This window comes from Brachyistius frenatus, unplaced genomic scaffold (assembly GCF_029030835.1).
Source record: "Brachyistius frenatus isolate BFR_SWC_R1_liver_20210118 unplaced genomic scaffold, ASM2903083v1 Contig_3, whole genome shotgun sequence".
NCBI lineage: Eukaryota > Metazoa > Chordata > Actinopteri > Embiotocidae > Brachyistius > Brachyistius frenatus.
Genome location: NW_027210602.1, coordinates 2,348,698 through 2,366,381, shown reverse-complemented (window position 1 = coordinate 2,366,381; position 17,684 = coordinate 2,348,698). Strand labels below are relative to the sequence as shown.

Below are 17,684 nucleotides of genomic sequence, written 5' to 3'. Positions count from 1 at the left end.
AGAAGGCTCACACAACTGCAATGGTAAACATGGTAAATATTATACTTTATCATAAAAAAAAATATGATTCTTTTGAGCAAATGCCATTCAAAAGAACTGTTAAGTAATGTGAGTGTTGCTTGGAAATTGAGCTCTCAGGACAATGGCTTCGTTGCTCTGCATTTTCAGTACAAACCTTTTATAGTTTGCTGTATTAAAAAAAGAAAAAAAAACCTCTTGTACCCTTACATTCAAATGAATAATAATTCAATATTTGACAATATTTGGTTTCTTAATCTATAATGGGACCAACAATGGCTGCATTAGATGTCCTGTTTAGATTAAAACTATATACCTATAACAACAGCAGGGGCTACTGCAGAAAGGCTTTACAGCAGTCTATAATAGATGTCACACGGTTCAAGCGAGGGTTTTGTTAGGGGAACAGTGGCTCTTACTGACTCAAAGACAGATGGTTCACAGCCAGATGTCAGGGAGGGGTTGATGATATTCGTCGGGAAGTAGAGCAGATCAGCAGCAATGGTCCAGCTCAGGGAGAAGGGAGTGAGTTCAAGAGGGCAGAAGTTAAGTCTGCTCATGGCGGGGTTTTTTAGGACTTCATTTAGGACTGGTGGAGGGAGACATTAAGTTCATGTCAGAGGGGTCAAATGAGGAGACAGTGTCCAAAGGCTAGCCAGGGGAGGATGAGCCTCGGCGGTCATCACTCTTTTTGTGAAGTGAACAGAGGAGGGAAGAGTAAATTGAGCAGAGCTGTGATGAGAGAAGAGGATAGATACGCCTCGGTGGGTCTGAAGAATATTGGATTTAAAGTGGTAAATGGCAGATTTACCAGCAGATAGAGGCAAAGAAAGGATGAGACGAGATACTCAAACTCTTCCAAGAAAGCCAGACTCTTGGAATTTTCCTCCAGATGGCTAAAGCGTTGTCGGATTGACTCACCAGTGGGTTTATAGCCCAGGAGCAGGTGGGCGCAGATAGACGATCGTAGGGGAAAGCGGAGAAGGTCCGACAGGGATAAGAGGGCAGGAATGAATGTGGAGGTCACTGAAGACACAAGAGGATGGACTCAGCTGGACGTAGTGAACGGAAGTGAGCTGAGGACAGGAGGGAGCAGTTAAATCACATGACCTACCTAGTGGTGATGGTGTGAGGGAAACCAATTTAAAAAGGTTCTCATAGAGGGGAGTGGAGAGGGAAATAAGTGCCGGTCAACAACATGGGAAGGGTCAATAGTGGCTAGTGGGAAGGGCTTTCCTCTCCACTCTGTTTCTTTTTAAAATGTCTGATTCAGCAGGCCTACAAATAGACTAGGCTGTGGAACATGCCAGGGATTATAGATATTTATTGTTTCAGAGCTGTCATCACAGGGCCAAGATTTTCTGTTTGTGCCGGTGGTTGTTTGTGAACTACTTACATTTTTAGAAAATGCCCTCAATCCCTTTTCCTTATTTTATATTGCATGTCTCAATACAGATGACAAATCAGAGTTTGGGTTGGCCGCTGCACAAGTCTTTCATCTATGGACAAAGCTTTTTTGACGTTTCCAAAATTTCAAAGTAAAGATAGAAGCATTTGTGATCAGGGCTAAACGTCAATATCCCAGAGTTTTTTTTTTTTTATAAGCAAAGAGGTTCTTCTAGGAAGGCAAACCTGTACTGATCTGTACCCATCTGCTTCTACTTTATCTTATGAAGTGAACTTGGCACAGTCCGGACACCTGGATTTCATATCAGGACACAATACAGTAAGACAAAAGGATGCAGGATATGTTAATCTTGTGCTGTTAATGTTTTCACCCAGTGAATAGTGGATTAATAATCGAATAGTTCTGAGTGAATTTTGAATAATATTTTTGTTTAAAATGCACATGCAAAGAGTTAAAAGGAAACTTTCTCCATATGTGCCTTGATCCCAGTATTGTCCTCACTTCTCTAGATCCATATTTAATAATATTGGAAGCAGGAATTATTATTCTACATTTGTATTTTTTATAATAGTCCCTTTTTGCTTCTACTGTATGTGAAAATATTCAGTTTACAGTGAAAGTGTAACGTGTCATCATACTTGATACAGTTTATTGTGATTATATTGTTCAATGGGACTGCTTGTTTTAATTCATAGCCATTCCCCTTTGTGTAACTAAGTAAAGGACCCCAAAGTAACAAATTAATCACCGTGTTACTTCACCATCAGCTACATAGAACCACCAAAACAGTCCTGAGAAAACCTCAAGCCCGCTGATGACCAGTTTGTGATTAATATTAAACTTAGTTGCCCTCTGATTCATTTGAATGCATAAATAGAAAATGTCTATACCTCATTAGATTGTTTTTAAGCAGCTACGACCTTATTCTGTAACTCATTCATTTTTTTATGACTCCTACCACATGACCGTCATAAGACATGATTTCAGTAAAATTCCCTTCTCAGCAGTGAATTTTATTCATGTTCATCCCTCAAACAGATTCCCACTGTTGCTTAAATCAATCCAAAATAGAATATCCCCATGACCCAAAGAGGTTTTCCACACATTAAGATAAAAAAAAATCAGCAAGAGATAACAGTCAAAATCTAAATGAAAATTATTTTAAGAATGTCAGCCACACAAAACTGAAGCTTTTCTTTTATGTATAAAAAAAAACAACTGTGTGACATAATGGAAGCCATATCAATACTTAAATAGGCTTAAAACATTCAAACTATTTAAACCAAATGAGCATAACAGAACGGTACCAGGATAGCCAAGTGTTTAGACACATCATCCTGTTATAGGTTTGATATTATGTTTAATAATATCTTGTCTTCTGAAAGATCCTTTATTTAGAGCGTAGTAAGTATTTTAAATAAAATCAAATTGGTATAATATTCTGAGATTTAACTGAAAATTGCAAAGAAAAACTTGTTTGTGGACTCTGACAGACTTGTTAGCAAACGTGTTGGGTCAGACTGAGTTTGTACACTAATTAGAGTGAAATCTGTAGGCCACTGTCAACGGCCACCCCATCATACATAGGCCAACTTCATTCAGGAGTAATTTAATTGCATACTTAATGTCTGCATTTTTCTTGACCCAATGGCTACATTGTACGGAGAGGACAAACGCTTTTTATGTCATGATTTTGGACATTGAGGGGTGAAGCAAGGATTTTGAACAAAACATTCTATTCCAGGTTGCAAATCATTTGATGCAGCATAATTATAAAAGAATAAGAGAGATTAGTGGTGTTGAGGGCCTGAATCAGTCCAACATCTATGAACATTCCCCTTCCCAGACACATTTAATGTACTGTTGACACAATCACCACCCAAAAACACATTTACAACACCGTAAAAATTTGCATAAGTTGTTTTATTCATAGTTATTGTCTCTTTTTATACTTCTTTTTTCATTGTTTTGTCTTTTGTTGAAGTGGACATCCTGTAAAGTCAAGCCTGAAGCCCTTGGCTGAGTTGTTCTCTGAACTGAAAAGAAAGGGTAAGAGGAGAAGTGGAGTGGGATTTTCCTCCTCTATCTCTCACTCTCTCTTTATTTTACTCACAGTATCCCAACTCAACCTTTATTTTCATTTGTTTGAACAAAGAGTGTACCTTACAGTTTATTTACACATCATACTGACTGACTGTTTAACAATTTCCACTTAGATAATGCAAGGAAGATTGAACTTTCATGGTTTGCTTCTTTGTTTTCTACAGTCTTGTTCTCCTTTCATCCACTTTCTCCTCTCATGCTCACTTAATAGTGAGGTTTTCCATGTCAACATCGTAATCATCATCATCACGACTTTCGTCATCATCATTGTAATCTTTTTCATCGTCCTCATAACATTATGATTACCAATATTATATTGATATAACTCTTTTCAATAGATTCCTCTCTGACAACTGTACAATCGTACACAGTGTTTGACTTTTATATATATTTTGGGGAATATATTATTTAAAACCTAGGAAAAGAGAAACATAATCCCAATGAAAATATATTAGTATCCCAAAGTAACAAAATCATGCATGTTTTAATGTATTTGTCCGTAAAAACAAAACAAAAAATGAACATAATGGATGGGATCTGGTTTTATTTACAAACTGATCTTGGCACTGTTTTTGTTGTCTCTTGCTGGAAACTGGAATGATCATAAATACTTTTGACTTTGTCGAGTGTAATATACTCCTGGTATTGTACGTCAGTGACCTGCTATAAAAGGCAGGTTTGAGAGACATATTCTTTTTCTTTTTTTTAAAGCACAAAAAGTTAAAAGAAAGAAGGGAAAAGAACAACATCAGAGGGTTCACTGGGGGACAGAACAGAAATAGTGTGTGTAGAAAACATATTTCACTTCAACTTTAGACTGTGGCAGTTTCCCCTTTTAGGCAGAAACCCTGTGACATCATGTCTACAGACTTCTTTTTTTTTTTTTTTTTTTTTTACCCCCCAGAAATACAGGCGCTCCACATCTCATCAGGTGCACTTACTGTTTAATATTGTTGGGGTGAAAATCCAAAAGAAAACATTGATTCTGTCAAAATGATTTTTGTAAAGCAGCATTAGTTGACTCAGGCAAATGAATTAAAGGAGACAAAAGTAGCTGAAAACTGCCAGTACAGACCTTCTAGTCAGTCTCAGGTTTGGCAGGCAGGGAGGGGTAGCTGTCTAAAATTTCCAGTGTTGCCTTGTCAAACAAGTGCTTGACTGTTGATTCATAGATCATGTGTGTGAGCAAACAATAAGGATGTGTTAGGGTGCGTGTTTGCAAGTGTGTGTGTGTGTGTGTGTGTGTGTGTGTGTGTGTGTGTGTGTGTGTGTGTGTGTGTGTGTGTGTGTGTGTGTGTGTGTGCGCGTGCGTGCGTGTGTGTGTGTGTATTTGGGTGTCTCTGCATACTCATATTCAGTGCAAACACGTAGGGTAAAAATCCCATCTTGACCACGGCCCATCTGCTCTGTTGTTTCAATTGAAACAGTTGAATCTACAGTCTCGTCCATCCCTGACCATCTCACTACCTCATTTCCTTTCCAGTTCTCTGTTGCACCTCTTCAAAGAGATAAACCGTCAGGCAGACTGACATGCCTTTGTTTATCCAGCCTGATTGCGGGCCAACTGCTGCCAAGCTGCCCGCTTCGCCCCACCGCCCCCCACCCCACCCCACCCGGCCTCAGGTCCTAGCATAGCCCAATGTACTTGAGATTGTTCTGGATGATCACGTCCGTGACAGCGTCGAACACAAACTGGATGTTGCTGGTGTCAGTGGCACAGGTGAAGTGCGAATAGATCTCCTTGGTCTCCTTGTTGCGGTTGAGGTCCTCAAACTGCCGTTGCACATAGACAGCTGCCTCCTCATAGGTGTTTTGACCTTTGTAGTCAGGGAAGCACACTGTCAGAGGAATACGTTTTATCTTCTCAGCCAACAGGTCCTTCTTGTTGAGGAAGAGGATGAGCGACGTGTTGGTGAACCAGTTGTTGTTGCAGATGGAGTCGAACAGACGCAAGCTCTCGGCCATACGACTCTGTGTGGACATGGAAAGAGAAGGGAAATGAAAAAGATCAGACCATGAGAAAATTATTTTACAGCTAAGAAAAATTTTGGTTTTTTTCTGTAGCAACAATCCAAATCAGCCCGATTCATCACGCTATCCTATCCTATTCACAGAAGAAAGGTCATGTGATTTGGCATAAACCATGTGAGAAAATTGGATCATCTGGTTACGTCAAGACTTGAGGAGGAAAATGAAGCCAACAAAAGAGGAGGTCTAAGATCATCCAGCAACCCCATCACAGATATCCACTTCACTAGCCAAAGGTGCGGCTTCTCTGTTATGTCAACAGAGACTTGAGACTCAAACAGATGAAGACCCGCGTTTGAACTCTCACATTCTCCTCTGAAACGGCCGATTACCTCTTTTACCACTGCTCACTTTCTCCAAGTCCAATATTGTGAAAAGATCAGTCACAGAAGAAGTGTGGCAGTCTCAAATTCATTTTTATTCATTACTGAAGCAGCTTACTCTGATGTGAAGAATAGTCAAATATTGCAGTAATTATTATACATGAAACTTTGAGTGGATCATGTGGAGGCAGGGACAAAAGCTTTCCACAGCCAGGCTGTGTACACTGAAGACAGACTGCTATAACCTTATATAGTTTGTCATAACAAAACCACTGAGACTGAGACTTACAAAAGCTTACAGAAGCATAATAAGAACAATACCGGCTTCTTCCACTTGGCAACCATGGCCTCAATGCTTTTATGATTCATTTAAATGCTTAACATATACTTTATTCTTGAATTTATTTCAAGTACATCGTAACTGTTCTAACTCTACGATAATGTGTTCACCTTCAGCCTTTAATAGTTAAATGTCTGAGCTCTTCCAAATGTGAGTGAATCATCATTTATAGCCATAGGACCACAGGTTTCACATTTCTTTTCTCTAAAGTTGGATTCAAATTTTGTTCATAACTCAGTGATAGAAATCAATGAGGCCCTGCTGTGTTCTGCAGACAAATTTAGTGTAAGAGGTGAGCACAGAGGAGTAGCAGCAGAGCTTTGCAACAAAACCAGAAATATAAACAATGCGACTGGGGTCAGCGCGGAACCACAACTTAAACGCTGTGTCACAATTAGATGTCTTTAAATGATACGTAAATCATTAGATTCTACCACAGGCTAGATTATTGATAAATTATTTAAAATTGTATAATTTTAAAATTAATCTTTGAAAATGTGTTGATTTTCCACATTTAATTTGCAGAATGGTAAATCATGCTCGTTTTGGTACAGAAGAAAAAGCCTCTTAACATCAATGTGTGTGTGTGTGTGTGTGTGTGTGTGTGTGTGTGTGTGTGTGTGTGTGTGTGTGTGTGTGTGTGTGCGTGTGCGTGCACATGTGTGCCTCCATGTGCTTCCGTACAGTTGGTGCTCATGTGATGTTGAATGTATAAGAGAAAACAAAGAAAAAGAAAGTTGATCTGTTCATGGCAGCTGCTGGCATGTGGCGACTGGCCAGTAGCTTGTGACTGGGAGGTTGTCAGATGGAGGACTGCTGTTTAAAAGGTTATAGAAACAACATGATGCTCTGAGCAAATCACAAGATCTGCACAGCATCAACAAAAAAAAAAGACAGGGGAATAACTAAGGATTAGACAATCATTGTACACATTCAAAGTAAACCCTGATTATTCACTGGTGTAAGTGCATTATTTTTAGATAATGATGAAAAGGCTACAGTTATTAGACATCAAGTTGATACAGCCCTAAAAATGCTACAATATAGGCTAAAAAGTCCACACTACCATCGTGTATTATTTATGTCCAAACATGGTTTCTCTCTGTAAGAAATTCTTTAAAATGGTTTCACAAAAAATAGTGCCTCAATATACATTATTTGCAATATAAACCAATAAAGTGATATTTGGTGATGTTGGTCATTTTTAATAAAAGTGTTTTATCTGCAGTCTGTCAAGTTTGAAAAAGTATCCCATAATGAATGTATCCCTGAAGGAAACTTGGGACAAAGATATCCAAAAACAAAAAATGAATTGAGGCCAGTTGAACCACAAGTACTGCGTACTTGGCACGGTATACTGTTTAGATTTTCTCAAATAGACTTATTGTTCCATTAAAAAATGAGCTAATTGTTTAAACTATTAAAATGAGACACCACAGGACGGAGGAAATAATGTAGGGTTTTGTTCAATACAAATTACGTAAGAGTGTGTCTACAGAATCTGTTCCGCACTGAAGCATTAAAACGTCTCTTTCTTTACCCGTATGTCTTCTTTTCTGTTCCCATTCCCACAAGCTTTCCTGTCTGTATAAGTATGATCCCTGGGGACTAAGACTGGCCCCTAAACATTGTATAGCTACTACACAGTCATGTCGGGCTGTTTGACCTCACTCTTCTACTTTCCAGGGTGTCAAAACAAGAGCCCAGCTGCTATGAGAGAATGGTAGGAGAAAGCCAGCTGAGCCCAGGGAGTCTCCAGTCTCTTCACCTGGCCACAACAGCACTTGTACAGTAAGTGTTTCTTAATGGGGAGTGGAAGGAGGGGGCAGAGTGGCACCCAGGAGCACTACAGCAGGCAGACCCCCTGCCTTCGCTTGAAACACCCACTGCTAGACAGATATGCTCTCTCTCTCTCTCACACACACACACACACACACACACACACACACACACACACACACACACACACATTTATACGTACCCACACACTGCTCTCTCTCTCTCTCCCTCCCCCCCTCTCCTGTCAGAGTACTCAGAGAGGTGCAGGCCTTAATTACGCTTAAGTATTAATGAGGAAGTTCATCACAGTGTCTCTGCTTTGTTTCCCATTAATACAAGTCATTTAAGTGTGCTGCTAGCCCTTCGTTATTCATCATAGTTCATTTTTAATCTCACTTCCTTACAAGAAGGGGCATTTTGCATCTATCTGCCGAGATTATTTTTCGTTTTGTTTTTTTATTTCCTGCTGTACCTGAGAATTACATTATTAAGGCCACTCCCTCTCTGTTTTCCCTCTCTGTTTAATTACTAATGTCTTTACTGTGGGTAGCAACACTGCTGGAGTTAGACGTGAAAGCAAGCAAACAAACATAAACACATTATAGTTGTACATAATGTTATTCTTGTGCTAGATTTGCATCAAAATCTCATGTTGGAATATTTTGGATAAAGCTCAGCTACAGTTAACCTTGTTCTCATCATGAGGAAAAGTTCTCATGTGCTTTATCTGGCTAATTATTTTAAGATAACAATATGGATAAAACAAAATCAGTTTCTGTATAAGACAAACATATACTGTAATGATAACAAATAATAGCTTTGTGACAGAGAGTACTTTGATGAAATAACTTAATATGACATGTAGCCTGTGCAGCTCCATTAATTAGAATGTGGAGCACAAAATTTTTAGTTTGGCATCAATTAAAGCATTTTTTAAAAGAACTTTTAAGAAATCCTGACTGAAACAAAAACAACTTAAAACAAATAAAAATAAATTATTGGTATTTCCATTTTGAAGTCCAAAAGCTACATAGTTTTCTGGAAAGCCCCTTTTTTTAAAACATCATTATGTAATATGAAGCTATGCAGTTACATTGATAACCCATTAGCCAGGCTGTGGTTGAGAATATTTCTGAATACATGTCAGACACCAGAGAGAAACACATGTGACACATGTGTGACTCTGTCATTTAAAGTCACATTGTATTCGCTGTGGCTTAAAAAGAACAGCACTTGTAGCAAACTTTGACATAAAAAACCATCAAAACCCATTAATTAATGTCCAGGCTTCTTTCATGTGGCAGGTAATTAATTTAAATCCTGTTTGAGAGATTAATAAAGTAATAATTGACACAATAGAAATAGAGCTGACACTACAATCGGTGTCTGTGCTGATGTTTGGCTAACACGAGCTCAAACAACCGCCAGCCTCGTATCTGTGCTTTTCTTTTTCACCGCACAGAATTCACTGCAGTTGCTCAGCCTCGGCTGTTGCATCTAAACCTGCACTACATATTCATAATAACGCACCCACACTCACAAAGGCACACAATACATGCATGCACATACACCTCATCAATTCTCTTCAGCGCTGCTGTTTATTGTACGACCCCCCCTTCCCCTCCCCCTCCTCCTCTCCACTCCTTTTTCCCTTCTCATCCTCCCCTCCCTAGTCACAGCTCACTGTCAACAGCACAGGATTAGGAGCGTTTGACTGGCCTGTTGCTAAGCAACAGTAACCATGGAAACCGATTCATTATGAAGACAGGGATGGGACAGGAAAATGCATCAGGGAATGGGTTGATGGGTAAATGTACTGTAATTATTATGGTGTATTTTCTGTCTTGTGTGAGTTGGTGCATTGAAACTGAACCGGTGTCGTCCTGGTTGGACAAACATTGTTTTCTGCTTGTGTGTCAGTGTATAAAGCTTTGAAGGCCGAGTTCACTAAAATGATTACCAACAGGGCATAATGATAAAATGAAACCTTTTCCTCTTCAATGCAACTAAAACTTTTTTTGTGTACAAAATTCTATTCACAGTTGAAAGACAAACTACATTTTTCAACAAACACTCTGGTGCCTTTGGCTGTGTCAGTCAACATTCCATAATGTGTCCTGTTGTGTTGTTTTTTATTGCATAAAATCAAATTCATGGAGCCCCCATTGAAACATTTCACAGCTCTGTCACTGTGGTTCGCAGAGTTGCGACACTTGCAGCTTAGACAAAAAAATAAATAAATAAATGAGTCTGAGTTGCACTTGAACTGAAATTGTTGAGTCACCTTTGGTCTGCAAAGTTGAATCAGTGACTTTGTAGTTTCATCGTGAAGTTTTGTTTCAGTTAATCAACATACATTATATACATTTACTTAATTTCTCAGTTGAGGCAGTGCTAAGCTAAATAATAATTATCTTTACCAGATGTGCGCATTAAACTGAGTTAATATTACTGAGTTAAATATTACTGATACAGGATTTGGAATTAAATTTGTAACACATTGATAGGATTCTTGTTTAAGTTCAGGTTATTCTGCTTCTTCAGGTTAAATTCAAATTCACTTGCAAAAGATGCAAAGATGTGGTTGTGCGTTTGTTCCTTATCTGAAAATCTGTCGAGTCTACAGAGCCGTCTCTTTTTTGTACAGGCCATGTTGAGCAGATGAACAATATAACTCAGTCATTTTCTCAGAAGAATGTATTTCCCCAGAGTCAGAGTCCTGATGTTGACAGCGTTTGTTATTAGACTGTTATCTTTTAGGATTGCGATTGCTGCAGCCTGATGATCCTGTGGACTTTTAGGTGTGGCCTGGTGAACTGGTCTACATGGCCTGTATTTGTATGCTAGTTTGTCCATTTTACTCCATTTAATATTGCATATGAATAGTTATATATATATATATATATATAAAGTATATGTGGCAAAATGTGGACATTAAGCCCCAGTTGTGTCTGTTTTCAGACCACCCACAGAGTAATAAAATTGCAAATTATATAAGATATGATCTGCTATTTACAGTTTGGCTTCAGCTGAGTGACATTAATGTTATGAAACTTTGTCACTGAGTGACTTGTTTTTCTTCAGCTGTTTTTGAGCAACATGCAAAGACCTATTACCTTGGCGGTCTGCTGATATATGTTTGTTGTCCCTTGTGCAGAGCTTCAAATGATTAACATGATTTCTTAGCGGAGGTTAATTTGTTTGTGGTCTCAGTATAATCGGAGCGGAGTAGTACCCACTAAATAATGCTAACAAACTTGCCTGCCATAATTTACATGGAAAGAAAACATTCATAGATGACTATATAAGCTTGCTATCCATTCTATCTGCATACTCTCAGCAATATTTCTAACAAGTGTTACAACTCAGTTATTAGCACTGTTGCCTCACAGCTAAAGGCTTAGGCATTAGACTGAAAATGTATTCAAGTTGTACTCCACCTCACACTAATTACATGCTAGGAAAGACCCTAATCTCTCATTTATAATCTAATTTATGAATATTTATTGAAGGACTTTGACCTCACACCAGAAAAGAGTATAAGGAAGTATTAATAGAATCAAATAAAGAATAATACTTAACACAGGTGCTTCTCACAAACATCCCAGTCACAACTGCATAAAGAAGACAAAGGCATATCCACAGTACATCTGAATCTAAAATACACCACATACTCCGTGCTGATTCAGGTAATGGAAACACAAAGGCAGGCTATTTGTGGAAAGGTTTCACCTGAATCAGATAAGGCAGTATGTCATAGTCTGGCCACTGAAAATAGTTGCAATTAGCATTGATGTCAGTGTTTCTAATTCTGTGGACCAACTGATAAAATCCTGTCGGTGTGTTCAAATAGATCTATTAAATTACATAAAACTGCAAAGGTAGTGAATAACTGAACCACAAAGCAATAATAAAACTGTATTAGTAGAACTCTATTTGTATCCCAGAGCTAAATGGTTAAATGAAGCATACTAAGATCTTGGACCGTGGAATGAAATATGTAATGCATGCTTCTCTGCTCATAAACACCAAAAGAGGCTCTGTAGCAGGAACACTTTCTTCTTCCTCTTCTATCTTTGAATAATAAAAGTTGTTTTTTCAAACAGCAGTTAAGTCCCATTGCTATAAGGTGCCTGCACAATCTGCTAATTCTCACAGGTACAACCTCACACTTTGTTCTGTGAACTCAATTAACACCATACTGCATTTTCTCTTCAGACTTTATTTTTAACCTATAAAACTAATTGATTTCATGTTCCAACCTGGCACAGTGTACACCCTATTTTTCCAGGTAACCCGTGAATTATCAGGCCAGTTCAGTTACAGTGATGATAAAGTTTCCTCTGTGCTTGAGCTATTTCTAGAGTTGACTGTAAGACATCAAGGTGAACATGCTGGAATCTCTTAAGGGAAAGAATGTGATCATGCCTGTGAAGAGAGAGAATGTGACCCCTCATAGTTGTGCCAAGTCCAAAAAAAATCCTATTGTTGATCTTCTGTTATCCTTGAGGCAGTTAAACAAGCAAAAACCACCCAACTATTTCAAAACACTTAGATAAGAGGAGGGATATGCTATGGATAGAAAATCGTTCAGATTCCACAACCATGAAGAGGAGATAACAAACATCAGCCCCTTTCTTCATTTAGACTGATTTAAAATAGCTTTGATTGTTGCTACATTAAGGGAAAGTGAAATTACTTTCGCATTTTTCATAATATCTGTCAAGCCTAAGAGCTTTAGATAAGGACCATGGAATTTAGATAAGGCTTTCCAAATAGTTTATTAAACAAAACAGAATGTAATGTAGAGGAATTACAGTATGTAGTCATATGATTTAGGATAAGTATGGAGGGTTCCTGGATACCCTGAGGGGTAGGGCTGAAAATACGATGACTTAAGTTTAGTTCATTTGAATTTTGGTTTTAGCGTTATGTAAAAAATGACCAAACCTCAAAATTAGCTAAAAGTAGTATCAGTTCTCTGAAGTTATGACATTTGACATTATTCAATAGGCATTATCATTTCACATCTGTCTGACATAGGGACAGGAAGGGGCCTACTAAATCTACTAGTATGTTTAGAAGGCTGTTGTCACTAATTTATTTCACTGATCCAATGTTCAGACTGGACAAACTGCACCTACCAGTAGGACGGAGGGTTATATTTATTGCAACCTCTAGTGGCTATGGTAATTATGGTGGGAGTGAAGGAGAAAGTCAGATGATTGAGTATAAAGACAGAGAAAGTCAGTGTAGGGAGGAAGTCGGGGATAATTGGATGAATCAAACATGTTAATGTCCGGTGTGAAAACACGTTGACTTATTTTAAATTACGCACCTAAGTTAATGAATGTAAAATATTCAAATTTCGTAATTTACATCATGTAACCCTTGAAAGTAACGTACTTATTTTAGCCCAAACCATGATTGTTCTCTAAACCTAACCAAGTAGCTTTGGTGCAAATTGTGACCGCATCACAGTGTTAATCTATTGTTCATTGTTGTTACCATGACGACGAAGGTACGGCATGCCTGTCACTGGTACTAAATGGTTATATATGTTGTTGATAATGGCCCACTGACCTGACAAGGAGGAGGAGGAGGGTCCTACTGAACTTATCAATAGTTCAGATGATAATTAAAAACTGAGCCAGACAACAATATGGTTGGCAGAGTTTAGCAGAGTTCAGTTTTGCTCTGTAAAGTCTTTTCAGTGTCACCTTGTATGACAAAGTAGGATATTTTATTCTGGAAAAAGGCATGGTACCCACCATTGCAATTCTCCAACTGTTTTTCTTTACAATGTTTACATTCTGTTCATTAGCCCTACAAGTGGTGCTTTTCTTTTTCTGTTCTTGCACACACAGCATAGGCCAAGTTTCTGGGGAAGGATATATAGTTTTAATCGAGAAATGTCTTCATGGGTAATGTTTTCGCTTGGGCTTATGTAGAAAGAAAGAAACGCATGGGTTGAAATCGTGAATCATTCAGAAGAACTGAAAAACCTTTGATTGTCAACAGATGGTCAGCACATCAATATGATAAATCCAATCAAGAATTATCTTATGCTGTTATATCTACCAAAAAAGGGAAGCATAGTTTTTCTGACTTTCTGTCCCAAATCTCCAAATCAGTCTTCTTGCCAACAGAAATGATCACGCAGCCTCTAAGCTGTAGATATGATACAATGGATCTCCAAACTTCAGCAAAGAAGTGCAGGCAAAGCAATTCTTTACACCCTAATTGTTGAATCTGAAATTCAATGATCAAACTCTTTCCTCTGTTAAAAATACACAATGATTGCCATAATTGAAAGTAATGATCAAACAACACAAAATCATTTTGAAAGGATCTGTAAATGATTTCAAACAGCCACTATCTTAAAAATGTTATAGCAAATAGTTTGTGTTTGACACAAGCAAAAGAAGAAAAAATGCAATCTAGTTGTGACCTGGTGTATCTGTGTGACAGCAGGGTTGTTTGTATTGTAGAAGTGGATGTACAGAGAGGAAATGACACAGCAGAACAGACTTCAGTTTGCTTCTCATACCTGTTAAACCATTAGGTACAAATATTACTTTTATGGTAGTAGGAGAACTCTATCTCTATTCACGAAAAACGCTAATACACTAGTAATTGATAATATAAAATGTATATATTTTTTTATTTAGTTTTTCTCTACAGCCAACAATTTAAGGTAATCTCTGGACTAAAATGTCCCAATAAGATTATTGGCATCTAAAATCATTGCAGTAAATCAGATCAATAATATCTGTTTTACATAAAAGGTAGATTTTCTCCACTTAAATGTTTTAATCTCATGGTGAGAAATGAATATTGCATCTCTTCTTATGACTGGTATTAAAACTTAACAAGAGAGAATACTTGTAGAAGTTGGGCTAATTGGGTTGACATCTGTATTGTCCCTATTGAAACTGCTGTGAGTGGCCACTGCATGCAAGGCTGTGCTTCTGTATACATGCGTACATATGTATGCCTTCACTATGAGTTGACCTTTCGAACAGTTTCTTACCGTCTGGTTGTCCTCGTAGAGTTTGAGGTCATAGCCACTTAGCTCAACACAGAAAATGATTGCAGTCACACCCTCGAAACAATGAATCCACTTCTTTCTCTCTGAACGCTGTCCACCCACATCTACCATCTTGAAGGTGAGCTCCTTGAAGGTGAACTTGTTCTCCACAATGCCGGTGGTCATGTCGCGGGATCGTAAGATGTCCTCCACAGTAGGGATGAACTCAGCTGCAGAGATGCGGTCCAGGTCATTCAGGTAGTAGGCAGTGTTGTCCTCTAAGTGGTACTCATTGGATCGTTGAAAGCACTCCTGGACCCCCGAGTCTGCCCACAGACGTTTCATTACCCCCTGCAACTCTGGAGTGATCTCCCCCTTGCTTTCAGCTGGCCCTGTGAGGGCAAAGAGCTGCACGGCATCATAGGCGCGGTCAGGATTGTGAAAGTCAATCTTAAGGGTGGTGAGAGCACGGATGATGCGAGTGAGAGAGTCGATGGCATTGTACAAGATCAGAGGCTTGTACTCCTTGCAGGCTTCCAGGTTAAAGCCACCGCTGTGGATGATTTTCATCTGTTTGACAATGGTGCTCTTGCCAGAGTTGCTGGTGCCCAGCAACAATAGCTTGATCTCACGCCGCTGCCGCTGACTCTCTGAGCGCAAGTGGCGGTCGATTCGCCGTGAGCGCCGCGCTGCCTCCTTCTCCTCCGAGCTCTGACGGCATCCCATGGTCCTCCACCACGTGGTAAGCACAAAGGAACTCGTGCTGCTGCTTGATGGGAAAGCAAATTATAATGAAGTGGTGACTGAAAAGGAGCTGGTGGAAGAGTTGGAGAGGGTTTTTGCGAGTACGAGCTTGAAGAGGCAGACGAAACTATACAACAGACCAATTTAACACTAGACAGGAAAGCCACCACACAGAGGAGTGACTCAGGAGTATTTCATTCTCTGTGTTCAGGGGCAGTCTGTGAGTTCTGTGTGGGCAGAACCCAGACTTGTGGGAAGCCCACACAGCGCCTGGCACTGAAGTTGGACTGCCTGCTGAAGCCAGTGGAGCTGGGGTTCATAACACGGGCTCCCCCTGAGGAAAAGCTCTGGAGGACGGCTGGGGAACGTTCACTGTATGTCAGTAAGGAAAGTGTTTGGACTTGATTGGTGCGAATAGTAAACCCCATTCACTCTCCTCCCACATGGCTCTTGCGTTGCGTTGCCCTTGTTTGGCTTCTGCAACCATCCACCAGAGTTGGATATCTGGCCAGTTTTTCTTGATCTTCCAGTTAAAATCTTCTCTGTTTCTTCTGTGGTGAAATATCTCCCAGACAACTGAAGTCCTCCGAGTCTGCCAACACATAAGACAGAGAAAAGGCATGAATAACAGCTCTAAGACAAAATGCAGTTATATCACTTTCTGTCCTGTTATAGTGTCTGTTTTGAAGGAATAGTTTAACATTATGAAAAATGTGCTGAAAGTGAGAAGAAGAGATTGATATCGCTCTTAAGTCTTTGTTTTAATATTGAGCTTGGTCAGCCTTCTTCAGCATAAAGGCTGGAATAAATGGATCATTTCACTAATTAACATTTATCTTCTTTTCTTGATCCCTACACAAACAAATAGGCTAAGGAGACTATGTGGATTAAGAGGCTTTTGGTTGTCTGGTGTGGTACCATTGTGCCTGCATGAAAACGTATACAAACACCTAGGGCTGGTTCTAAAGACTGTCTGACAATGTCAGAATACTAATATGCTTGTAGTTGTTCTGAATGGACACACTGGAAGCAGGTTGACATGTCAGCTGTAATAGAAAGAAGTTAAAGAAATGAATAAAAAACCTTGGTTTGACTGATGTCAGACTATTGAATACGCAGTTATCATTACCCATCTGCCCTAAACATGTGGACTAGAAAGGTACAACTAAACCTATTAGTAGGTTCAGGAAGCCATTATCAATGACATATAAGACATGAAAAGTACCAATGACAAGCATACAAGACCTTTGTTGTTAGGGTAACAAAAATAAACATATTGGTAACTGTTGTGACACGATTGCTGTTCGGTTAGGTTTAGGCCACAAAAGTACTTGTTAGGCTTATGAAAAGATCACAGTTTGGGATGCGTACATCAAGTAACTGTGATATATTATGCAAGGTAAATTAAGTATGTAACTTAAAACAAGTCAACATTACGTAAACTTTATTTTTCGTTCTTTATTCTACGTCACCTGACTTCCTCCTTTGCTCCCGTGATAATTATTATGGCTATTCGTGGTCACAATTAAAGTAACCTTCTGGTCTTCTAGTGGGTGCAGTTTTCCCAGTAGGTTCACAAGGCCCCTACCAGCCCATATATTTGGTGCAGATGTGGGACGATAACTGCTTATTCAATAGTCTAATAACAGTCAAGTCGGGTAAAAATAGAGAACTAAAAATAGAAGTTGACCTATCTCATCACCCCACAGCAGGCCTTTTCTTGGGTGAATGTTGGATTGTTTGTTTCCGAAAGTTAAAACAAATAGTTGACACACACACACCTAGCCAACATTGAAAAGGTCACCATGCAGTGTGAACAAACCACAATTCCCATGTTTAATCTCCCAGCCTAGTGTTACAGTTGTTGGCACAAGTGTGATGGGTAAACCACAAGTAAATGTTTTTTTTACA

The 17,684-nt window shown here is 39.0% G+C and overlaps 1 protein-coding gene across 1 annotated transcript in view; it reads right to left on the bottom strand.

Annotated features, from left to right (window-relative positions):
* Positions 1 to 2,423: 2,423 nt before the first annotated feature.
* gnaz (guanine nucleotide binding protein (G protein), alpha z polypeptide) overlaps positions 2,424 to 17,684 on the bottom strand; it is a 30,718-nt gene continuing 15,457 nt past the window's right edge. The window contains exons 2-3 of the mRNA XM_069702922.1: positions 15,033 to 16,365; positions 2,424 to 5,500 (exon numbers count right to left, since the gene is read on the bottom strand). Of these exons, the coding sequence (XP_069559023.1) occupies positions 5,156 to 5,500; positions 15,033 to 15,755 (1,068 nt within the window). The 5' untranslated portion in view covers positions 15,756 to 16,365 and the 3' untranslated portion in view covers positions 2,424 to 5,155. The remainder of the gene's footprint in view (positions 5,501 to 15,032; positions 16,366 to 17,684) is intronic.